Source organism: Malus domestica, chromosome 09 (genome assembly GCF_042453785.1).
Source record: "Malus domestica chromosome 09, GDT2T_hap1".
Classification (NCBI taxonomy): domain Eukaryota; kingdom Viridiplantae; phylum Streptophyta; class Magnoliopsida; order Rosales; family Rosaceae; genus Malus; species Malus domestica.
The window spans coordinates 28380532-28401284 of NC_091669.1; the positions used below are offsets into that span (position 1 = coordinate 28380532).

Below are 20753 nucleotides of genomic sequence, written 5' to 3' on the forward strand. Positions count from 1 at the left end.
TTAGCCCAAGCATTTCAACAGTAACCCATCTGGAGTTTTCCTTAGCAAGTTCTTCGCCCATAAGACATACTTGGTTGCTTGCTGTCTATCCTTCTTGCTTGTAGGCGAGGAAGGATCCTTCAAATGGTGAATAATAGGTGACCTCCAATCTTCTATCTCGGCCTCTAGCACCATTATATCTAGACTGAATCCCCTTTCTAAGATGGAAGGGAGGTTTCTTCTTTGGATCTCAACATCTACCCCATATTTCCTCTCCTGTATTGGCACTCCTGCGGCTAGTTGTGCCATCTCGTTGGCCGCTAAATTGGATTCCCTGGGAACATGATTGACCGATATCTCAGAATCCCAGAAATTCAATAATTGCGTAGCTGCCAAGTAATACCCCGCCATGGTAATATGTCTGCACTTGAACTCCCCATTTAACTGGTTTATTACCAACTCTGAATCTCCAAAGACCTATACCTCCTCTGCCCCCAGATCCATCAAGATTTCCAGACCAATAATTAAGGCCTCATACTCTGCCCGATTATTAGTATTCCCCTGGTAATCCAAGAGAAATGAATAATAATGATAAACTCCCTGAGGGTTTACAATTACAATTCCTGCTCCTGAAGCCTTCTGAGTGTGGGATCCATCGAAATACAACTTCCAATGAGTGATCCAGAGACCAGCCACTCTTCTTATCTCTTGCTGGACCCAGTCTTCTTTGCCCGAAATATCTTTTCTCGGCGGGATCCAAATGCTAGTAACTTCTAGGCTTCCAGGGATATTGATCACCTCACTTGAAGATTCTTGATGCTCGGTCAGGAAGTCGGCAATTGCTTGACCTTTAACTGCCCTTTGGGGTACGTACTGAAAACTGAATTCCGATAAAGCTAGAATCCATTTCTCAATCCTTCCTGTGAGCATTGGCTTTGACAACATGTACTTTATCACATCTGTCTTGGCGATGATGTGCACGTGACAAGGTAACATGTAATGCCTTAATTTACTGGCAGTGAAATATAAAGCCAAGCATAATCTCTCTACCGGGGAATACCTTGTTTCTACCTCGGTCAGGATTCTACTGAGGTAGTACACTGCCTGCTCCTTCCCGCCCTCATTATTTTGGGCTAGCAAGCTTCCAATTGATTTTTCAGAGGCAGAGATATACAGCTTCAAGGGGTTTCCCCTTTGAGGTGGCACCAACACTGGTGGAGAAGTTAAATAGGCTTTGATGCTGTCAAAGGCTTGTTGGTGTGGTGGTGCCCATTCAAACTTCTCTTTATCTTTCAACCTTAGTAAAGGAGTCAGCGGCTGGATCTTGCCTGCTAGATTAGCAATGAATCTCCTCAAAAAGTTGATTTTGCCCAGTAACCTCTGGAGTTGCACCTTGTTGGTAGGTGAAGGTGACTCCATTATTGCCCGAGATTTGTTCTTATCCACTTCTACACCTCTTTGATGCACCAGGAATCCCAAGAAGTTGCCTGCTCTTACTCCAAACGCACACTTCTTTGGATTCATCTTCAATTCGTGGATCCTCATCCTTGCTAATGTCTGTCTGAGATCCTCCAGATGCTGCTCTTCTGTTTTGGACTTTACCACTATGTCATCAATGTATACCTCCATGCTCTGGCCAATTAGATCATGAAAGATGGCATTCATTGCCCTCTGGTAAGTTGCACCAGCGTTCTTGAGCCCGAATGGCATGACCAGATATTCATATGCCCCCACATGACCGGGACACCTAAAAGCTGTTTTATGTATATCTTCTGGAGCCATCTTTATCTGATTGTAACCGGCATTCCCGTCCATAAAAGATAGGACTTTATGTTTTGCCACTGCATCTATGGATAAGTCGGCCATGGGCATGGGATACTCATCCTTTGGTGTAGCGCCGTTAATGTTTCTGTAATCCACACAACATCGTACCGCTTTTGTTACAGCTTTTAAAACGGGTACGATGTTGGCCAACCACTCCACATATTTGGCTGGTCTGATAAAGCCAGCTTTCACTAGCCTCTCAATCTCTTCTTTGACCTTTTCTTCTATCTCCTTTGACATCCTTCGTGGTGCTTGCTTGACAGGTTTATATCCTTCTTTGATGGGCATTCTATGTTCTACCAAGGTTGGATCTAACCCTGGCATCTCGGTATAATGCCAAGCAAAGCAGTCTTTGAATTCTTGCAGAAGACAAACAATCCTTGCTCGATCATCAACCCCCAATAAACCACTGATCTGTATTGGTCTCGGGTCCTCCTTTGATCCTAAATTAATAACTTCCAGAGGATCCTGGACTTCTAGTGGTGGCTTATCCGGTTCTGTACACAAAAATTCGACCAGCTCCGGGCTCTCGAGCAAGTCGTCTGGCCCATCTAGATCATATATGCACTCGGCCATTTGAATAGCCCCATCCAGTTCTTCACTGCAAGATTCCTCCTTGCTTTCATGCTGGCTAGTTGAAATTTCCTCATGCCATTCACGCTCTTCTCTGTCCAATAGCTCTCTTTCTTGTCTTCTTCCCTTCCCGTATACCAGCAGTCTTTTAATCAGGGATCTAACTACCATTACCTGATCTCTCTTCTTTTGTCCACTCATTGATGGTGTAGGGGATTTGGGAGGATACAAGGTCTATCCCACTCCTCTCTAGTAAGAAGCATTCCTTGTTCTAAAAGCTTTTGGGCTGTCACCTTGGTAGGGCGGCCGTTCTCGTCAGCTCCTGAACACTTCAAGATTCCTACATTGGGGTTGTAGAAACTTGCTTCTGCAACATTGGCTGTGGGGAGAAATGGCCGTGATTCGGCCTCTACCATCTCCCAAAAGCCTGGTCCTTCTACGCCCGCTTCATGATAGATAGCCACTTGTTGATGAAGAGTGGAGGGTATAGCCAAACCTTGGTGGATCCAATCTCTTCCGAGTAAGGCCCCATAAGTAGAGGTGCAGTCCACCACAAAGAATGCCATCATTATCCTTTTAGAAGAGGCAATATTCCATGAGTCTTAGTGATAGCGCCTGAGAAGCTAGAGACTGTGAGGTCTGTGGGAATAAGATCCTCCGTACCTCTTCCCATTTTCTTCATCTGCTTGGCTGGTAACACATTAACAGCTGCTCCTCCATCAATTAGAATTCTTTTGAAGGGCACACCTTCTAGGTGAGTTGTAACGTATATGGGTTTCAGATGATTGGCCAACGAGCTGTTCGGGCGGCTAAACACCATCTCGTCCGTGTAAATCCTTAGAGGATCGCCTTTGGATGCTTCTGCATATTCAGCCTTGCCCGAGCTTTCTTCTTCAACTACCTCTATATTGACATGTGCCATCATTGGCTCAGTTGTCAAGTAATCACCCTCCATAGTAGCGGATTGATCAGGTCTGGCACCAAACGTGGCGGACAACACGTATGTCATGTTGATATGGAAATTATTAGGCTCGGGCGAACCTTCTTTATTGTCCCCAATCTGGTCCATAAATTCATCCAACCAGGCCATCGCATCAGCTGGAAGTAATGGTTCTGGTGCCCCCTCCTGTTGCTGTTGAATCATGCCCGCATACAGTGTTTGTTTTGGAACTTCACCAAAAGGATCCACCAATGGCAGAGAAGGTGGTCTCCTTTCAGATGAAATAGTTTCAGCATGGTTAGGACCTGGCTTCCACCCAGGAGTTGGCATCATGATTAGATCTTCTTGAGCTCTCCTCAAGATCCTGTACTTCCCGGGGTGTTGGCTCTGCGGTACGTGATTTCCCTCGCCTTCCATCTTGCTGTCGGCTTTTTCCACCTCTTTCTTACTTCTCCAACGGAGCTGACTACTTCCTCCAGATGCTGTTTTCTCCAGCTTTTGATTTTTGGAGGCTTCAGATGTTGTGGGGGTCTTTAAGGAATTCATGTAGGCTTTATGCTGCCTTTGAACCCTCCTGACCATAGAGGCTCCTATTGGTTTAGCAGGCTGTCCGTTCTTCCCGACTACATACCATTTTCGCCCGAGGTGGGCAGGATTTCCCTTTCTACCAGGATTGGTCATGCTATCAATCTTCTTGATTTCCTTCCCCATCTGGCCACATTGAGGATGATCTGCACCCCTTCGTATTTTGGCTTCCATGTATTCCGCTTCATCAGAAACTTCATGGTTTCGAAATACCTCTGACAAAGCTTTGGGTTGGGAATCACCTCCTAGTCGTTGAAAGACGCTTCGGGAAGTGTCTTTTTTCGTTGCCTGCTTAATCTTTTCGCGGGCTTCTCGTCTTCTTCCTTTCTCCTGATTAGTTCACGGTCAATGAGTACTCCAGCCGGGGGAATTTCAAGCTCACACTCGCACTGGCACTTACTGCACATGACCATCCCATTGATTATGGCTGCTTTGGGATATTCAGGTGTTTTAATCACCCCTCCTGTAGGTTTTTCAGCCAATCTCTTCTCTTCTGGTTCCTTTGTAATTCTTTCTTTTCCTTTCTCAGCCCATGTCATATTGATCATATTTACAGGGACTTCTGAAAAGGGAACTGCAGGTTTGTCTACCACCAGCTCTTCAGGCGGGCTGTTTTAAGTCTCTTTCCCTCGGGATGAACCAGGTCTGTTTCTTCTCTGAAGCCTGTGGAAGCTTTCTCCAACCTTTGCAACATTTGTAGTAACGTAGTTTGTAAACCTTTTGGCATATTGACATATATCTTCTGATCAAGGGGTCCCACTAGGCGTGCCAAAACTATGTTCGTGTCAGGAATTTCCGTCGGGGATGTTTCCTGGCCGACGAGCACACAGCTCCCCTGGAGGATGGCGCCGGTTGAGGGCTGCTGTCGGGCTTCTGCTTCGTTGTCGGGCGTTGTTGGGCAAGTCTCGTTGGGCAAGTCTCGTCGGGCAAGACTCTTCGGGCAAGGCTGAAAGAGAAGGATAGCGTTAACTTTGAGATGTGCCTTTGTGGGGCCTTAGGTGTAGGCCTTAAGGCTCACAATCAAGGTTAACATCTAGGTGCTCAGGCGTGCCACTGCCATCTTTAGCATGGCAGATGTAAAATGGTTGTCGTGCTTTAGTTGTATATATGTATGTATCCAAAAAACCGTGTTAGTTATAACAGGTGCCTTTGTGGGGCCTTAGGTGTAGGCCTTGAGGCTTCCCATAAATAACTAAACCAGTGCTCGAACGCATCATATTTGTTCTCGTGGTTGTAGGAGTTTTCTAACTATTATACTTTTGATTACCCGAATCCAAGAAGTAGAATGAACCCAAATAGGTGCCTTTGTGGGGCCTTAGGTGTAGGCCTTGAGGCTTCCCATCAGAGTTCATTCTTATACTTAGACTCTTTAGATCGCCGAACGGAATGAATCCAAATGGATGCCTTTGTGGGGCCTTAGGTGTAGGCCTTGAGGCTTTCCATTAGAATCCATTCCATGCTCAAGCGTTCTATGATAATCATGACATAATAGAAAGAAAACTAGAAGGTAGGTTGATTACTTGCACCCCAAGTAACTTCGGACTTCTCGTTTATCAAGGACTATCATGGATGGGTTAAGTCCACATAAAGTTCTTTTTTATGCCTTGAGGCCAAGGACTTTTAACTGATCAGATTTACATGCCCGAGGGCTTAGGACTTGGATCTGGTTTGAACACTGACAATATATTCAAATCGGATTCAAGTGCTGAGAAAGCTTTTTAATAGTCATGTTGCTAGAAATAACTTGCATATAACTGGAAGTATACAACATATTGAAAAGACAAAACTAAAGCAAAGAAGGTCGGGCAAGGTTAAACCTTATCGGGTAAGGTTGCTCGTCTTGCAGGTTCCTATCTTTGTAGTTTTGTCAAAGGTCTGAAAGCTTAGAGGGGTAGAGAGAGAGAGATTACAAAAGATGAATCGATACTACAGCAAGGTTTAACAAGGTAGCAGAGCTATTACAAAGGGTTGAAGAGAGGGTTATCCCGAGAGGGATGAAGGCTGGTCCCGAAAGGGATGAAGGCTGATTACAGCTTTATTTTGAAGGCAAATCTGGCTTTGAGCAGAGTTTGTGCTTGCATTTGTTTGTTTGATTGAGTGTCTTTAATCTTGGATTTTCTTTCTTCTTATATAGACAACTCGGCTTGGCCTTTGGTAGCAGCAGCTTTGCCCGAATGCGATTTGAGGGTGATGACTCATCAGCTATTTTACATGTAATGCCACCATAAAGTGCTTTATGGGCTGTGTAGCTGACCAGTCTACACCACTTGGCTTTTGGGTAGGTAAGCAAGTGGTCTTCATGAGCTGCACCAAGTCAGAAAATGCCTTTCCCTGCTTTCTGGGCTTCGACTGGGCTTCGGCTATCTCCCTTTCGGGCCTCCTTTTGGGCCAACTCCTTTCTTGAGCCCAAAGTTTCAAGTTTTGATCCAAACACAAGCAGTTGATTTCTCCCACGTCGTACAATATGAGTATTGCATGCTAGTTTATAAATATGACTTCTCTACTGATGTATAACTCGTATAGTTTGCTCTAATTTTGTTGTGGTATTAGAGTCATGTAATTGGCATGTTGTTACACAGTATGCATTGCCCATGTAAATAACCTGGCTCCTAATACCATGACAAAATCAGAGGCGGTATAATCAACACTAACTTTTTTGGTTTATTTATTTTCAATGAGCTAGGGATAATTACCTTACTATGATAGGTTTTGTAATTTGTGAAATTCACAAGGAATCTCCTTCATTTCATGTTGGTAGTAAAGGTCTGAATTGGAGTATCTTCAAGTTTCATCTACATATTATTGATATCAACAATTTAACATTGAAAGAACACTAAAATTCAGATTGACAGATTCAAATTTGGTGTCACCTCTCCCATATAATTGGGGACTCAGCACAAATATGCCTCCCATATATATACACCGTAATTTGTAGATCATATGATGCGGCAGTTGATATTTGAATTCCTTATTTAAATCATTAAAAATAAATCCAACCATCAACTGTCACATCATTATATATGTGTCCCAAGCATTACCGTATGAATATATAGGTGAAGGAAAAATTTGTAAAAACAAGCTCGTTTGAGCAACATCTATGCATACAATTAACAATTAAAGGAGGAATCATGCTTGTGTGCACTCAAAAACAAAACTTTACCCATGAAATTCAAGGCTTAGTAGTTGTGGTGAACCAAGATTCAACTCAAATCTTAAAGAAAAGAGTTGAGAAACTTTTATACCTTTGAAGCACCTCTTTGCATAAGCAAAGGCTAATCACCCAAGAGAGAGGGCCTTCATTCCTTACTTCTTAGCTCCATGGATTTCTTGGAGGAGGATGGTTGAATGGATTCTCCAAGTTCCCAAGAAAGGGAACCTCTAAGTTTCCACACCAATGAGGGACTTGAAGAAGAGATGAGTGACCTTGGAGGATGATTGATACCCCTCTAAGGGGGCCGGCCTCCTAGAGAGAAAAAGACAGCTTTTGTTCTCTCCAATTTCCTCAAGAGAGAACCCTAATGAATTTTGGCTATAAAGTCCTTTATATAGTCACTTCACTTAAGTGACAAAAAGAACCAAAAACTTTCATTCATAATATGGCTAGCCTTCTAAGGGCTTTGGGCTATTTGGGCCCTTTTGAGTCTTTATTCATTAAGTTGTCATACAACTTAAGTTAATGGGCTTGACAGTTTTAAACCCAATGGGCCTTGAGGTCCACTAATTACTCAAAAACTAAAACGAACTTATTCGTTTGATTAATTAACATATTAATTAATCCTAGCCATAAATAATTAAACCATTTAATTACCCCTACTCATCTCTGTTGTTTCTTCAATCTCTACCTTACACGGTGTACGATCCATAAGGTTCCTTTTAGCGAGGCAGTGGTTGATTAGAACTCTTCAAATCGATTGTGAATTGAAACTTACTTTCAATTCTTCCTTTAGTGATTATACACCTTTAGGGCTTCCACAAATCATGAGTGACACCTAGCAATATGTCATGGCTACCCAAACTAATCAGAAGAGGTGGATAACCTATTCAGTTTGGGATTACAATGCAATACGGTCTTTCTCTAATACAATACTCTTGACCACATTGTTTGTTTTGATAGTTTATTCATGTCTACTATCCAATGTGATTCTCTTACTTATATGATTACCTTGAACGTGATTTGGAATGACTTCCTAAATCTTATTCATACTCTGGCCAGAGATTCTTAATCATATCATAGAGAATTCTCCCTCAAACGGTTTGAAGGTTAGAGATCCCTTGTTGTGCATTCACTTGCCTCCATGGCTAAGTGGCTTAACCCCAACTATGTTGTGGACACCCTCTAACGGAGTGACTTTGACATAGTCAAAGATTAAGGACCTAACCATAAGACAACTATGATGCTTCAGGTCAAATGACTACTTTGCATTACCCCAACCATGGGTTCTCATGTGACATGAGTATAAAAACTCCTTGTTGATCACATTCAGTGGACTCATTCTCTATTGAGCACCTACATGCTTGTCTTGGTGTCAATCACACCAATGACTTGAAACTAGTCACTCTCTCTAAGAGAAGACATAGCACGTACTGATCTTAACGGACTGTCAATGCCCAATTGGCAATCCTATGATCATGAACGTTTAGGATATGTATACAAAAGAGAATGGTCTCATGAATCTAACTTCTTTAGGTCACATTCTCCCAATTACATGTTCCTTGGACTTATCGTTTAAACATATAACGTTTATATGAGACGGCTTTAAACAATAATCTTTGCCCTTTATATTAAACTAGATTAGTTTAATATATGAAACGTTTGTAAAGTATCATCATATGATTGGCTTTAGGGCACATTTCCAACAATAGGTTTACTTGTTTCTATTTGTGTTGGTCTATTTATTGCTCTGGTGATAACTTATTGATTTGTCCCACATTGTGCCAAGCAAAATTTGGTTTGAAGAACCACCTGATTTTTTTTATTTGATGTATTGTTCATGGATTGTAATCACTAGCTGGTTGGGGTTGAAGCCTTGAAGGGAGGGAGCATTCTATTCAGGGTTTAGTTCTTTCAATCTCAGCTATTTCTACCCACTTGTGGAAAGAGAGTAGAACTACAAAAGTAATTGCATGACCAAGCCTGATGTGTAGTTTGTTCGGCTCGTATATATCGATCATCTCGGTCCAGTTTGGCTCCCAGTATGTTTATTGTGTATTGCTTCTGGTTGTATTTCATAGTTAAATTCATACAAGATAGATTCGTTTAAAAGAAAAATTAAAGTTTTACCAAGTATTGTCTAATTTATATGAGGTTTCGTTGATAGATGAAAGAATACAGAGAATTTACCATTCACCTTGGAAAAATAAATAAAAATTTACCATTCACCATGGATTTGTATGATTATTAGTTTCAAAGCAAAAACTTAAATAATCTTAAACCAGATCAGTGTCATTAGCAAATATCAAGTTTTAAAACTAGATTTTGGTAGGTTGCGCGCGCCATGCCCATGCTGTAGTGCAATGCTTGGGTGACACTCAAGAGCCCTAATAGCAAGCTATTGTAATGCACTCTTCCTTAAAATAATTAATTTAATATCATGTAAACCATTGATTCACATATCAAATATTAAACTATTAAACTGATAAAAACAGATACTACACTTGATCTTAGCCAAAAGGCCGAAAAGGTAAGGAATGCTTTTTCTTATGTTTGGCTTCTGTTTTTATATGCCCCTTCATTAAAATACCTCTCCCATACGGCCGATGTGGTATATGAAACTTGTATTTCTATGACATTTTCTTAAATGTCATCGTGCCCATACATTTGTAATTGTATCCTCTGTGATACTAAGGAGTAAGGACGACCAAATTGGAGGGAGGAGGAAAGAACATATACTCTGTCTACACTCAAAAGACTTTATAGAACTACAAAGCATTCTCTCTAAAATGTTCGGCTTTGTTTCAACTTATGTAGCATGAATGCTACATGTATTAATTTAGCCGTTAGATTTGATTTTCACAACTATTTAAATATTTTATTTTCAATCTCAACCATTCATTTCCCGTATCACTCCATGCTACATACCTTTGAATAAAAATTGGAAATTTTCAACGCCAAAGTATCTCCATATTTTAATTATTTTTTGGTTTTCCAAGCTGATTGGAAGAGATGTGAGCCCAAATTGGAGGAACTCTCCAATATTGTGCCCTAGACTTAGGGGTGCAAGTTGGATTGAAACTCAAGGTTCTAAAAGGTGTTAGGCCGGGGGGGGAGGGGGTGGGGCCTAGTTTTTTTTTCTTTTAATTAACTTTATTATATAATATATTAAGTTTCTACTTATACTTAAAAAATATATAATTGTATTGGAAAACATAAATTTAAAAATAGAATGATATATAAACTATAAAGTACTAAAACATTAAAAAAAAAAAATATATATATATATATAGTACTAAAACATATTAAAAATATGAGGAACAAATATATAATAAGTGTTATATAATATGTAAAATAAAAGTTATATATCAATATGTACGTACAATTTATTGAAAATATAAAATGTAAAATAGAAGTTATCTAATTTCTATATAAGTGAGAATCGCAACAAAATAAACAAAATGTAAGCTAGGCAGGAAATAAACAAAATGTAAGTCATTTTATTAAATAAACAAAATAAGCAAAAAAGGTCACAAAAACACCCAGTCTGCCTAGACCCATCTAGGCCGTTAGGCCACTTATGTCCACCTAGGTAGGCTATGCAGGAAATTCAAATTGTAGTATGAAAATCTCGAGTTAAACCCGATTCAAAAAATATCAATAAATTCCGATAATCCGAATATTTCAAAATTGAAACTAAAGTTTAATTTTAACACTTTTTTATTTAGCACTAGAATACTTGTTTCCAATTCGATCCAACCAAAAAATCACCTCAACCTGGAATCGAGATAGGTACTAGTCACAGTGAAAGTTTATTTCTATAGCTTTGGAATCGTTCTTCTTGAAGAATTTAAGGGAAACTTTATTAGTATAGGAGGCTGATGATTGATGATGAACCTGCCCACTGCCCAGCAACGAGTTCATTTTTCCCAAATCGCAAAATGGTAGTTTTGAATAGTGGTTTAAACACATATTTTCTTCATTTTACGGTTACCGGTGTTTGGTTAAGCTCTCAAATTAATTTGTGGTATCAGAACCATGTTATATGCATGTTGTTACATGGTAATGTCGCTCATGTGAATAACCTGACTCTAGGATACCATAAACAAATTTACGACTTAGTGAAACCAAAGTTTTTATTTCATGTACTTATATTGTTAAATTCATTACTTCTTACCACATCTCCTGAATGTTAATAGGGATCCATTTGTAGCTCGTCCCACATTGAAAAAAGATCTCCACTTATGCCAACTAGTTGTGGGTTAGAGGCTCATATTCTGATGTGGTATTAGAGTTTTGTTATTTCAAACTGGGTTTTGTTACTTATAGTAGGTCTATTGAATCAATCATGATCAGTCAAAAATTTAAAAATATTTAACAAAATTATCAATCATGATTAAGTCTATGGGACTCCATGGAATTCATGTTTAATTGGAGGACCAGATGCATCCATTTCATTCAAATCAAGAAATACAACGCAATCAAATCAATAGCAAATACCTGAATTTGAAGATAAAGCGGGGAAATATAGAAATCTTCAAGTCTTAAACAGATTGGAGCATAGCCCTGTTTTTGGCAACAAAACAACTATTTTCAGAAAATTACAAAAAGACATATAAAACAGGAAATGAAATTACTCAAAAGTTTAGAGAATCTGCAAATTGCTACCACTTGATAATTTCGCAGAAGGTACAATTCTGTTTCATTTCCCTGCAATAACAGCAAGTACAATTCTGTTTCAGTCCTATACACTAACCCAAACCCACTTCTTCAATTCCTTCTTATTTGTCTATCCTAAACAAATGGAACCTTATGACATTTAAACCTTAATTATCAATTATACCAAGTATTTTGGAAATACATAAACAACGAAATTCTACTAACGAACTAAACAAATTGCTTTTCAATACATCGCTACACAATCACAAATTACCTTCCAAACTGGACAAAATGCAATAAGCAAGAATTGCAATGTCCTAAGACTTCTTCGAGTCAAGCACACACCTAATTCAGAAATTTTCCAACAAAAATTGGACAAAATGCAATAAGCAATAATTGAATATCAATATTTACCTTCCAAAAGCGCTTCACATACTTCATCAACGGTAACATTAAGCCCCCTCAACAAAATTCGAAATTCTGCACACCAAATATTATCAGGTACAATTAGCAATAATATAATAAAAAGGCATATAGAGATCCAGAATGTTGAAGTCACAATAAAAAATCAAATAATGCTTTAAAGAAATGCAACATATTCATGAAAAAAATGAGAATGATTTTCTTCTTTCATTAGAATCAAATTAAAGAGATTGAAGCCAAAATTTGAAACAAAAACCAAAAAATGAAATTAAAATCGAACAAAACCCTAACCCAATTTAAGCCCCTGTTTCATACCTTAAATTGGAATTTCGAAATTGAAAGACGAAGGCAAAACAACAAGGCGGTACAGTTAGCTGGCGTTTGTTAAAAAAAAAAAGATTTTGGAGAGATTCTTCATCGATGTAGCAGCCGGTGAATACTGATTAAGTGGGGCAGATGTCACAGCCCGTCCCGGGATTTTATATTTGGGGACGTGAAATGACTGATTTACCCTTAGCGGGTATTAAGGTATGTGTGTGTGACGTTATTTGGTTTAACTTATTATAAGTTTTGGGATTAAAACTTGGTTTTGGAATTATGTGGTTAGGGAATTGGATGGATGGTGAGGATTTAGTGTGGACACCTCACACACTTCTTGTTCTCTCCCTCTTCCCGTATCACTCTGTCTCTCTCCTCCCTCACGATTCTCTCTCTCTCTCGCACCCATATCGTACGGACCTCACCCAAAACCCTCCAAAACTCAGCGGATCGAAGCTATTGAGGTAAGATTCTTCATCCATTCGTCGTCCTGAGTTGAATGGTACTAATTTTAGATGGTGAAACCTTCGAAATAACGTGAAACCCGAACCCTCATTTTTTGTCACTGTTCATGCACACGTGAAATGTTGTGTTTCAGGGAATTCTAAGCTTATAGTGAGCTTAGTGAGGTCCCAAGGAAGCTCGGAGTGCTTCGTTTGAAGGTTTTGGACGTCGGAATCACTAGGTTCGAGTTTGGCCGGTTTTGCTTGGAATTTTCCGGTGAGATTTAGTTATTTTTTGGAGCTTAAAAGTAGTGTATCGTGATTCTACATGTTTGGGGCTTCAAATTGATATAAAATACGAAGAAAATGGTTGAGAAACGAAGGAGAACAATGAGTTTCAAGTTGGCCGGAAACCGGCCGCCGGAAAGTTCAGTCCGGCAAGCCGAGGTTAGGGATGATGCGCGTGGGGGCGCGTGTCCCCGTGCTTGTCCCGGTGCGTGGGGGCTCGTGCGGCCTCCAAAAATTTATCTAAAAATTTCTCGACGTCCGTGACGTCGAGTAGGTCGATGTGGTATATTCATATACCCAAATTGAGCATCGTATGAGAAGTTATTTCGAATTGTTGGTCATGTGTTTAAATTAACGTTTTTATAGTTGTTTCGCATATAGGTGACACTTATCCGGAGGACGAGCGCATCCAGGGACGTCACGAGGGTTACGACCCATCAACTTATCAGTGAGTGGGCAGTTTTGTTTTCGTATTACCTATATACTACTGTTTTCCCAGAAAATGCGTTTATATGAAAATATGATTTAAATTGCCATGCATGCAATTGTTGAGATATTTAAATTGATAATTGATGAGTATATATGTGAATCGACGCGGTGGACGCACAGGTGAGTCTTTACATTATTCAGACGATTTATTTTATGTGAATTACGTTGAGAGCTCATAAACTGCACCTTTGGTATTAGTGCTTATAGTATTCACCACACCGCACGCTCGCCTTAGATCCAAGTAGGTGGATGTCGTACAGACCACTAGAGGTGGTTCCGACATGCCAGTCGTACAGACCATTAGAGGGGTTCCGACTGGTGGGTGACTTTAGATTATGTGCACAGATGATTGATGAGAGAAGCACTAGAGCGTATTATTTCACCATTTTAGTCGTACAGACTATCATAGGTAGTTCCGACTTATGTGCAGTATAGTGCCGTACAGGTCACAGTTGGTGACTCCGGCAGGGCCGTACAGGTCACAGTTGGTGACTCCGGCTTGATGGGATATTGAGCTATAGAATCAGCCGTGCAGGACCACTGCAGGGTCTCCGGTTGATTTATTATTGCACCTAAGTTATATTGATGCATTCATATTATATTTTGGCATGGCATGGCATATTCTTTTTGAGATGTTATGTTGATAGATGGTAAACTGACTTTTGATGATTTATGTATATATATATGTTTATATACTATTTTTCTAGGAAAGTATACAGGTTTTACGGTGAGGGGTTAGAAACGTTTTAAATAAAATGTTTTTGGAAAATATTTGGTTTTACTGACCCACTCACCTTTGTTTTGCGCCTCTCCAGGTTCTAGTTAGCAGTTGGTGGCTCACGAGGTCTTTTTCGGCATTCTGACAGAAGTACTGCATGTAGGACTCACCTGCGGGTGTTGTACTTTAATTATGGTCCTACTTGACTGCACTTAGACCTACGCTCTGAATTCGTGTGTTTTACTTTATAACTCTCTCTTTGATGCTAGTAGGTTATGCTGCTAGTGGTTGGTTTAAATTCCTTCATATTTCTGTTATATCTTGCTTCCGTGTCGCACTTTTGGCTACGTCTCACTCACGTGACGGCCAGCACGCCTTGATTCTAGGATCGGGGTGTGTCAGTTTGGTATCAGAGCCTAGGTTGCAGTCCTGTATAATTGTTAATGCTCTAATGATCTTTTGATGTTTTTTGTCAGAATTATGCCACCTCGTAGGGAACGTAGGGAATCCCGCCGTACTTCTGAACCTAATTTCCCTGATATTACTCAGTTAGGGGAAGCAATGGCCCAGGCTTTACAGAATGCAATTCGTCCTCCTCCCCCTCCTCAGAGGACACCCCTGGAGACCATGTACAATTTGAAATTGGATCGTTTTATGGGTAATGAAGGTCACGAGGGGGCAGAGAAATGGCTAGACCATATTGAGAAGACGTTTCAGGTGATGCAAAGTCAGGGGAACTTTGCTGCTGATAGGTGGGTTGAGACCACTACCTGGTTTTTGGGCCGTGAGCTAACAGCTTGGTGGGAAAATCAGACTAGGTACATGTCACCTGAGACGGCTGCTGACTGGAAAGTATTCAAAGAGAACTTTATGAAGAGATTTATCCCTCCAGAATACATTGATCGTAAAAAGCAAGAGCTTACTCGATTGAAACAGAAGAATATGTCAGCTCATGAGTACTACAGAAAGTTTACTGATTTGTCTCGTTATGACCCTGATACAGCTGGTAATCAGGTGGAGATGCTTCGACGTTTCAAGTTAGGAACTAAGAGAAAGTGGCGGACTTTTTCCAGTGCACTTCCCTGCGCCGATTATCATGAGTTTTTCGAGATTTTGGTTAGGATGGAAGACTCCGATAATCTTCCCAGTGAGAGTGAGGATGACGAGGACAAGAATGATGGTCAAAAGAAGGATGATAGAGGTAAAGGTATCTCTATTCCGGGACCTCGCAAGACGCAGAATTTTAAGAAGAGTGGGGCGAGTTCGAGTTCTTCTAGTGGTGGATATAGTATTACTGGCCCGAGGAGAGGTGGTGGAAGATTTTCTAGTGGACCCAGGTTTCAGAGGCAGAGGGATTCTGGTGGTGCTGGTGGTTCTGGCGCTCCGTGGTGCCATCGTTGTAATTTTCGTCATCATGGTGAGTGCAGGAGAGGTGGTGGTGCTTGTTATACTTGTGGGCAAACGGGACATCGGGCTTCTCACTGTCCCCAGGGTCAACAGAGACCTCAGCAGACCACTATGCCACCTCCAGCGCCGATTCAGCAGAGTTTTGGACCAGGCAGTTATGGCCAGTCGGGTCGTGGTGGTGCCTACCACTACCAGGGGGATGCTGCTCCGTATGCTTCCGAACCTTATCAGTATCCCCAGGAGCCTTATTCTCAGACAGGGTATTCTCAGGACTTTGGGGGTTATTCTTCTTATTCATCCATGCCAGCTGGTGGATCTCAGTGGCATCAAGGAGGTCAGCCCCGTCAGGGGGAAGTTGCTACTGGTGGTGCAGGATCATCTAGGCAACCTAGTCAGTCAGGCCAGGGACGTACTCCCTAGGGGCGAGGTAATCAAGGCAGTAGAGGTCGTGGTGGACGACAGCAAGCTCAGGGGCGTGTTAATCACATCTCATTTCAAGATGCTCAGAACCATCCCGATTTGATCATGGGTACGTTAAATGTTCTTGGTCATTTTGCTAGAGTTTTAATTGATTGTGGTGCTACGCATTCTGTGATTTCTCATACGTTTGCTCAAATGACTTAACCTCACCCGTCGCCTCTAGGATTTGATTTAGAGTTTGCCATGCCTAGAGGAGATAAATGTTATATTGATAGTGTGTATCTTGGGTGTCCAGTGATGGTAGAGGGCGTAGTTATGCTAGCTGATCTTATTCTATTAGATATTGTGGATTTTGATGTGATTCTTAGAGCAGATTGGTTGCATTATAATCGTGTCCATATTGATTGTTATGGGAAATCAGTTACTTTTTATCGTCCTGGACTACCCGAGGTTACTTTTGTGGGTGAAAGAAGTGGGGTGAGACATGGTGTTATTTCTGCCATAAGAGCAAGGAAGTTATTATCGAAGGGTTGCCAAGGATATTTAGCACATGTGGTGTTAAATGATGTTGTTCCTACCAGTATAGGAGAAGTTGGTGTGGTCAGACATTATCCTGATGTATTTCCTGATGATTTGCCGGGGTTGCCGCCAGACAGAGATGTGGAATTCTCTATCGATTTGCTTCCAGGTACTGACCCTATATCTCTAACTCCTTATAGAATGTCTCCTGCTGAGTTGAGAAAATTGAAAGTTCAGTTGCAAGAATTACTTGATAAAGGTTTCATTCAACCTAGTTCGTCACCTTGGGGAGCTCCGGTATTATTTGTGAGGAAAAAAGATGGAACTCTGAGATTGTGTATTGATTATAGGCAATTGAACCGGGTAACGATTAAAAACCGTTATCCATTGCCTCGCATCGATGATTTGTTTGACCAGCTGAAAGGTGCGTGTGTATTCTCTAATATTGACTTGAGATCTGGTTATTATCAGTTGAAGATTAAAGATGAAGATGTACCTAAGACGGTTTTCCGAACCCGTTACGGACATTATGAATTTTTAGTTATGCCATTTGGGTTGACCAATGCACCTGCAGCTTTCATGAGGTTGATGAATGAGGTATTCCAGCAATATCTTGATAAATTTGTCATTGTTTTTATTGATGATATTCTGGTATACTCTAAATCTAAAGCAGATCATATCCGGCACCTTAACTTGGTATTAAAGAAATTGAGGGAACATCAGTTGTATGTCAAGTTCAGTAAATGTCAGTTTTGGTTTACTGAAGTGGCATTTTTGGGGCATGTTGTATCCGCTCAAGGAATTCAAGTAGACCCTCAAAAGATATCAGCAGTGGAGAACTGAGAGCAACCTCGAACCGTCACTGAGGTATGAAGTTTTCTTGGTTTGGCAAGTTATTATCGACGGCTTGTTCAGGATTTTTCTATGATTGCTTTGCCGTTAACGAAGTTGACCAGGAAGGATGTTAAATTTGAGTGGGATGAGAATTGTGAGCGGAGTTTCGAGCAATTGAAATATTGCCTCACTCATGCTCCAGTATTGGTACTTCCTGATGATAGCGGTAATTTTGAGATTTACTGTGATGCTTCCTTGAATGGTTTGGGATGCGTTTTGATGCAGCATAATAGAGTGATTGCTTATGCTTCTCGACAGTTGAAAAATCATGAAAGGAATTATCCTACTCACGATCTTGAATTGGCAGCCATTGTCTTTGCTTTGAAGATTTGGAGGCATTATCTATATGGTGAGAAGTGTAAGATCTTCATTGATCACAAGAGTCTTCAGTATCTATTTACTCAACATGATCTTAATCTTCGTCAGCAAAGGTGGATGGAATTGCTGAGTGATTATGACTGCACTATTGAGTATCATCCGGGTCGTGCTAATGTGGTAGCTGATGCACTGAGTAGGAAACCTCAAGGTAGACTCAATGCCTTATATGCTTGTCGTGTTCCCCTTCTTGCTGAACTGAGGGCAACTAGAGTAAAGTTGGAGTTGGAAGATGGAAGCCAAGCTTTTCTTGCTAGTTTTCAAGTCAGGCCAATTTTGGTGGATCGTATACTCGAAGCTCAGGTGGTGGATGAAGAAATTCAAGAAATGGTTCAATTAAGAAATGAAGGGAAAAAGAAAGACCTCAAGATTCGAGAATCAGATGGCATGCTTATGCAGGAAAACAGAATGTATGTTCCGAATAATGAGGAATTAAAGAAGGAAATTTTGGATGAAGCGCATTGTTCAGCTTATGCGATGCACCCAGGAGGAACAAAAATGTACCATACCATTCGACCATTTTATTATTGGCCGAGTATGAAAAGGGAAATTGCTGAGTATGTGAGTAGATGTATTATTTGCCAGCAAGTCAAAGCAGAAAGAAAGAAGCCTTTTGGGCGAATGCAGCCACTTCCAGTTCCCCAGTGGAAATGGGAAAATATAACCATGGATTTCGTGTATAAGCTTCCTCGTACACGAAATGGATTTGATGGTATTTGGATGATTGTGGATCAACTTACCAAGTCAGCGCACTTCATTCCAGTGAGGGAAAAGTATCCTCTGAATAAATTGGCTAAGTTGTTCATTACGAAGATTGTGAAGTATCATGGAGTTCCAGTGAATATTATTTCTGATCGAGACCCAAGATTTACTTCTAAATTTTGGGTAGTTTTTCAGGAAGCTCTTGGTACGAATTTGCTATATAGTACTGCTTATCATCCTCAAACTGATGGGCAATCAAAGAGGACGATCCAGACGTTGGAGGATATGCTGAGATCTTCAGTGTTACAATTTGGTGATTCCTGGCATGATCGTCTGGACTTGATGGAATTTGCCTACAATAATAGTTTTCACTCGAGCATTGGTATGTCACCATTTGAGGCACTTTATGGTAGGGCGTGTCGTACACCATTGTGTTGGTCTGAGGTTGGTGAAAGAGTGTTAGAAGGCCCAGAGATTGTGGATGAGACTACTCAAAATATTCAGGTGATTAAGTCTAATCTGAAAGCAGCCCAGGATCAACAGAAGAGTTTAGCTGATCGACATGCCACTGATCGAGTATATAATGTGGGCGATTGGGTATTTTTGAAATTGTCACCTTGGAGAGGTGTGGTACGATTTGGAAAAAGAGGAAAGCTAAATCCGAGATACATTGGACCTTATGTGATCACTGAAAGAATTTGTGAAGTTGCCTACCGGTTGGAGTTGCCTCCGGAGTTATCTAAGGTTCATAATGTGTTCCACGTCTCTATGCTTCGACATTATATTTCTGATCCTTCTCATGTGATCCATTCTCAACCGCTAGAGATTAATCCGGATTTGACATATGATGAGGAACCAGTCACTATCTTGGATTGGAAAGATAAGGTTCTAAGGAACAAGACGGTGAGCTTGGTGAAGGTATTGTGGAGGAACCATTCGGCAGAAGAAGCTACCTCGGAAACAGAAGATCGAATGAGAGAGATATACCCAAGGTTGTTCTATGGGTATTAAGCGGTTTATTTGATTGTGGGAATTTCGGGGACGAAATTCTATAAGGAGGGGAGATTGTCATAGCCCGTCCCGGGATTTTATATTTGGGGACGTGAAATGACGGATTTACCCTTAACGGGTATTAAGGTATGTGTGTGTGACGTTATTTGCTAGATTTCAATACTATGATGTCAAAGACAGTAATTCCATAAGTGTTTTAATCCTAAGATTTTAACTGATTTCAAGTAGTATACATCCAAGAGCTTATTGGATTTTGAGTTGTATACTAAGCTCCATTAAGTCCTCTTATCATCTAAGGATGCAAGTTCATCGGTGAAACCACATGGATCATTTCCACAAACAAATGCTAAAGGAAATAGCCCTGTAATCAATTAGTAAATGGTTTAAGTCTATTCTAATATATAAATGTGAAGAAAGATAGATAGATAGATAAAAGCATGTTATGAAGATTGAAAGAGTAGAGAGGAACTAAAATACTTAACAAGAATAGTAGTATTGCAGTCTGTAAAGGGTGCTCAGCAAGAGTAGTAGTATTGCAGTCTGTAGAGGGTGCCCAATTCTTGGCCTACCTTGTCCCACATTAGAAACAATGAGATCATTGTCGACAGAAAATACAATCGACACAATCCACCTTTTCTTATTGGCCCTTCACAAACTTCTCCGAGTACAACCTGCAAACATAAACAATACCCATTATACCTTTTTTCAGATGAATTTTAGAGATAGAGGAGAGAGATTAGGGTTTAAGGACAATAATGAAAACTAATTTTATGCTAAGAGGATTTGGTGAAGCAATGTGATAGCCAGAAGGAGTTCGAGAGCGACGGAAGGAAAAATGTAAAAGTTGTAGTGGAAGCAGAGCTTTGGAGATCTGATTTTTTGGATGACAGAAAGCAGAATGACGTAGAAGAGTTAAGAAGAGGAAGAAAAAGATCGAACAGAAGATGGAGCAACGACGGATGAGTGGAATCGAAAGGGAAAAACCACCCTTTCACTGTACAAAAGCCGAGAGAAACCATTCTGAGACAAATATTT

General features: G+C 40.6%; 1 protein-coding gene, 1 long non-coding RNA gene and 1 other non-coding gene across 4 annotated transcripts; all 3 read right to left on the reverse strand.

Moving 5' to 3' along the window:
* Positions 1 to 390, reverse strand: LOC139187879 (uncharacterized). Its single transcript, XM_070804489.1, has one exon. The coding sequence runs from the start codon at positions 388 to 390 to the stop codon at positions 1 to 3; it is 390 nt and encodes a 129-aa protein (XP_070660590.1).
* An 8994-nt stretch (positions 391 to 9384) lies between these two features.
* Positions 9385 to 9586, reverse strand: LOC114827180 (U2 spliceosomal RNA). The gene has a single exon (XR_003776403.2). It is a non-coding gene; the product is annotated as a U2 spliceosomal RNA (small nuclear RNA).
* Positions 9587 to 11401: 1815 nt separating this feature from the next.
* On the reverse strand, positions 11402 to 20724 carry LOC139188244 (uncharacterized). Of its 2 annotated transcripts, none has more exons than XR_011571554.1 (4): positions 20201 to 20724; positions 12126 to 12191; positions 11721 to 11762; positions 11402 to 11618 (listed from the first exon to the last, which is right to left on the reverse strand). It is a non-coding gene; the product is annotated as an uncharacterized lncRNA (long non-coding RNA). The 2 variants fall into 2 exon arrangements; XR_011571555.1 differs by lacking the exon at positions 20201 to 20724 and adding an exon at positions 12450 to 15228.
* Between the last annotated feature and the right edge of the window lie 29 nt (positions 20725 to 20753).

Excerpts from the sequence above, each read along its gene's own strand:
- LOC139187879 (XM_070804489.1), bottom strand. The coding sequence starts at position 390 with ATGGCGGGGTATTACTTGGCAGCTACGCAATTATTGAATTTCTGGGAT.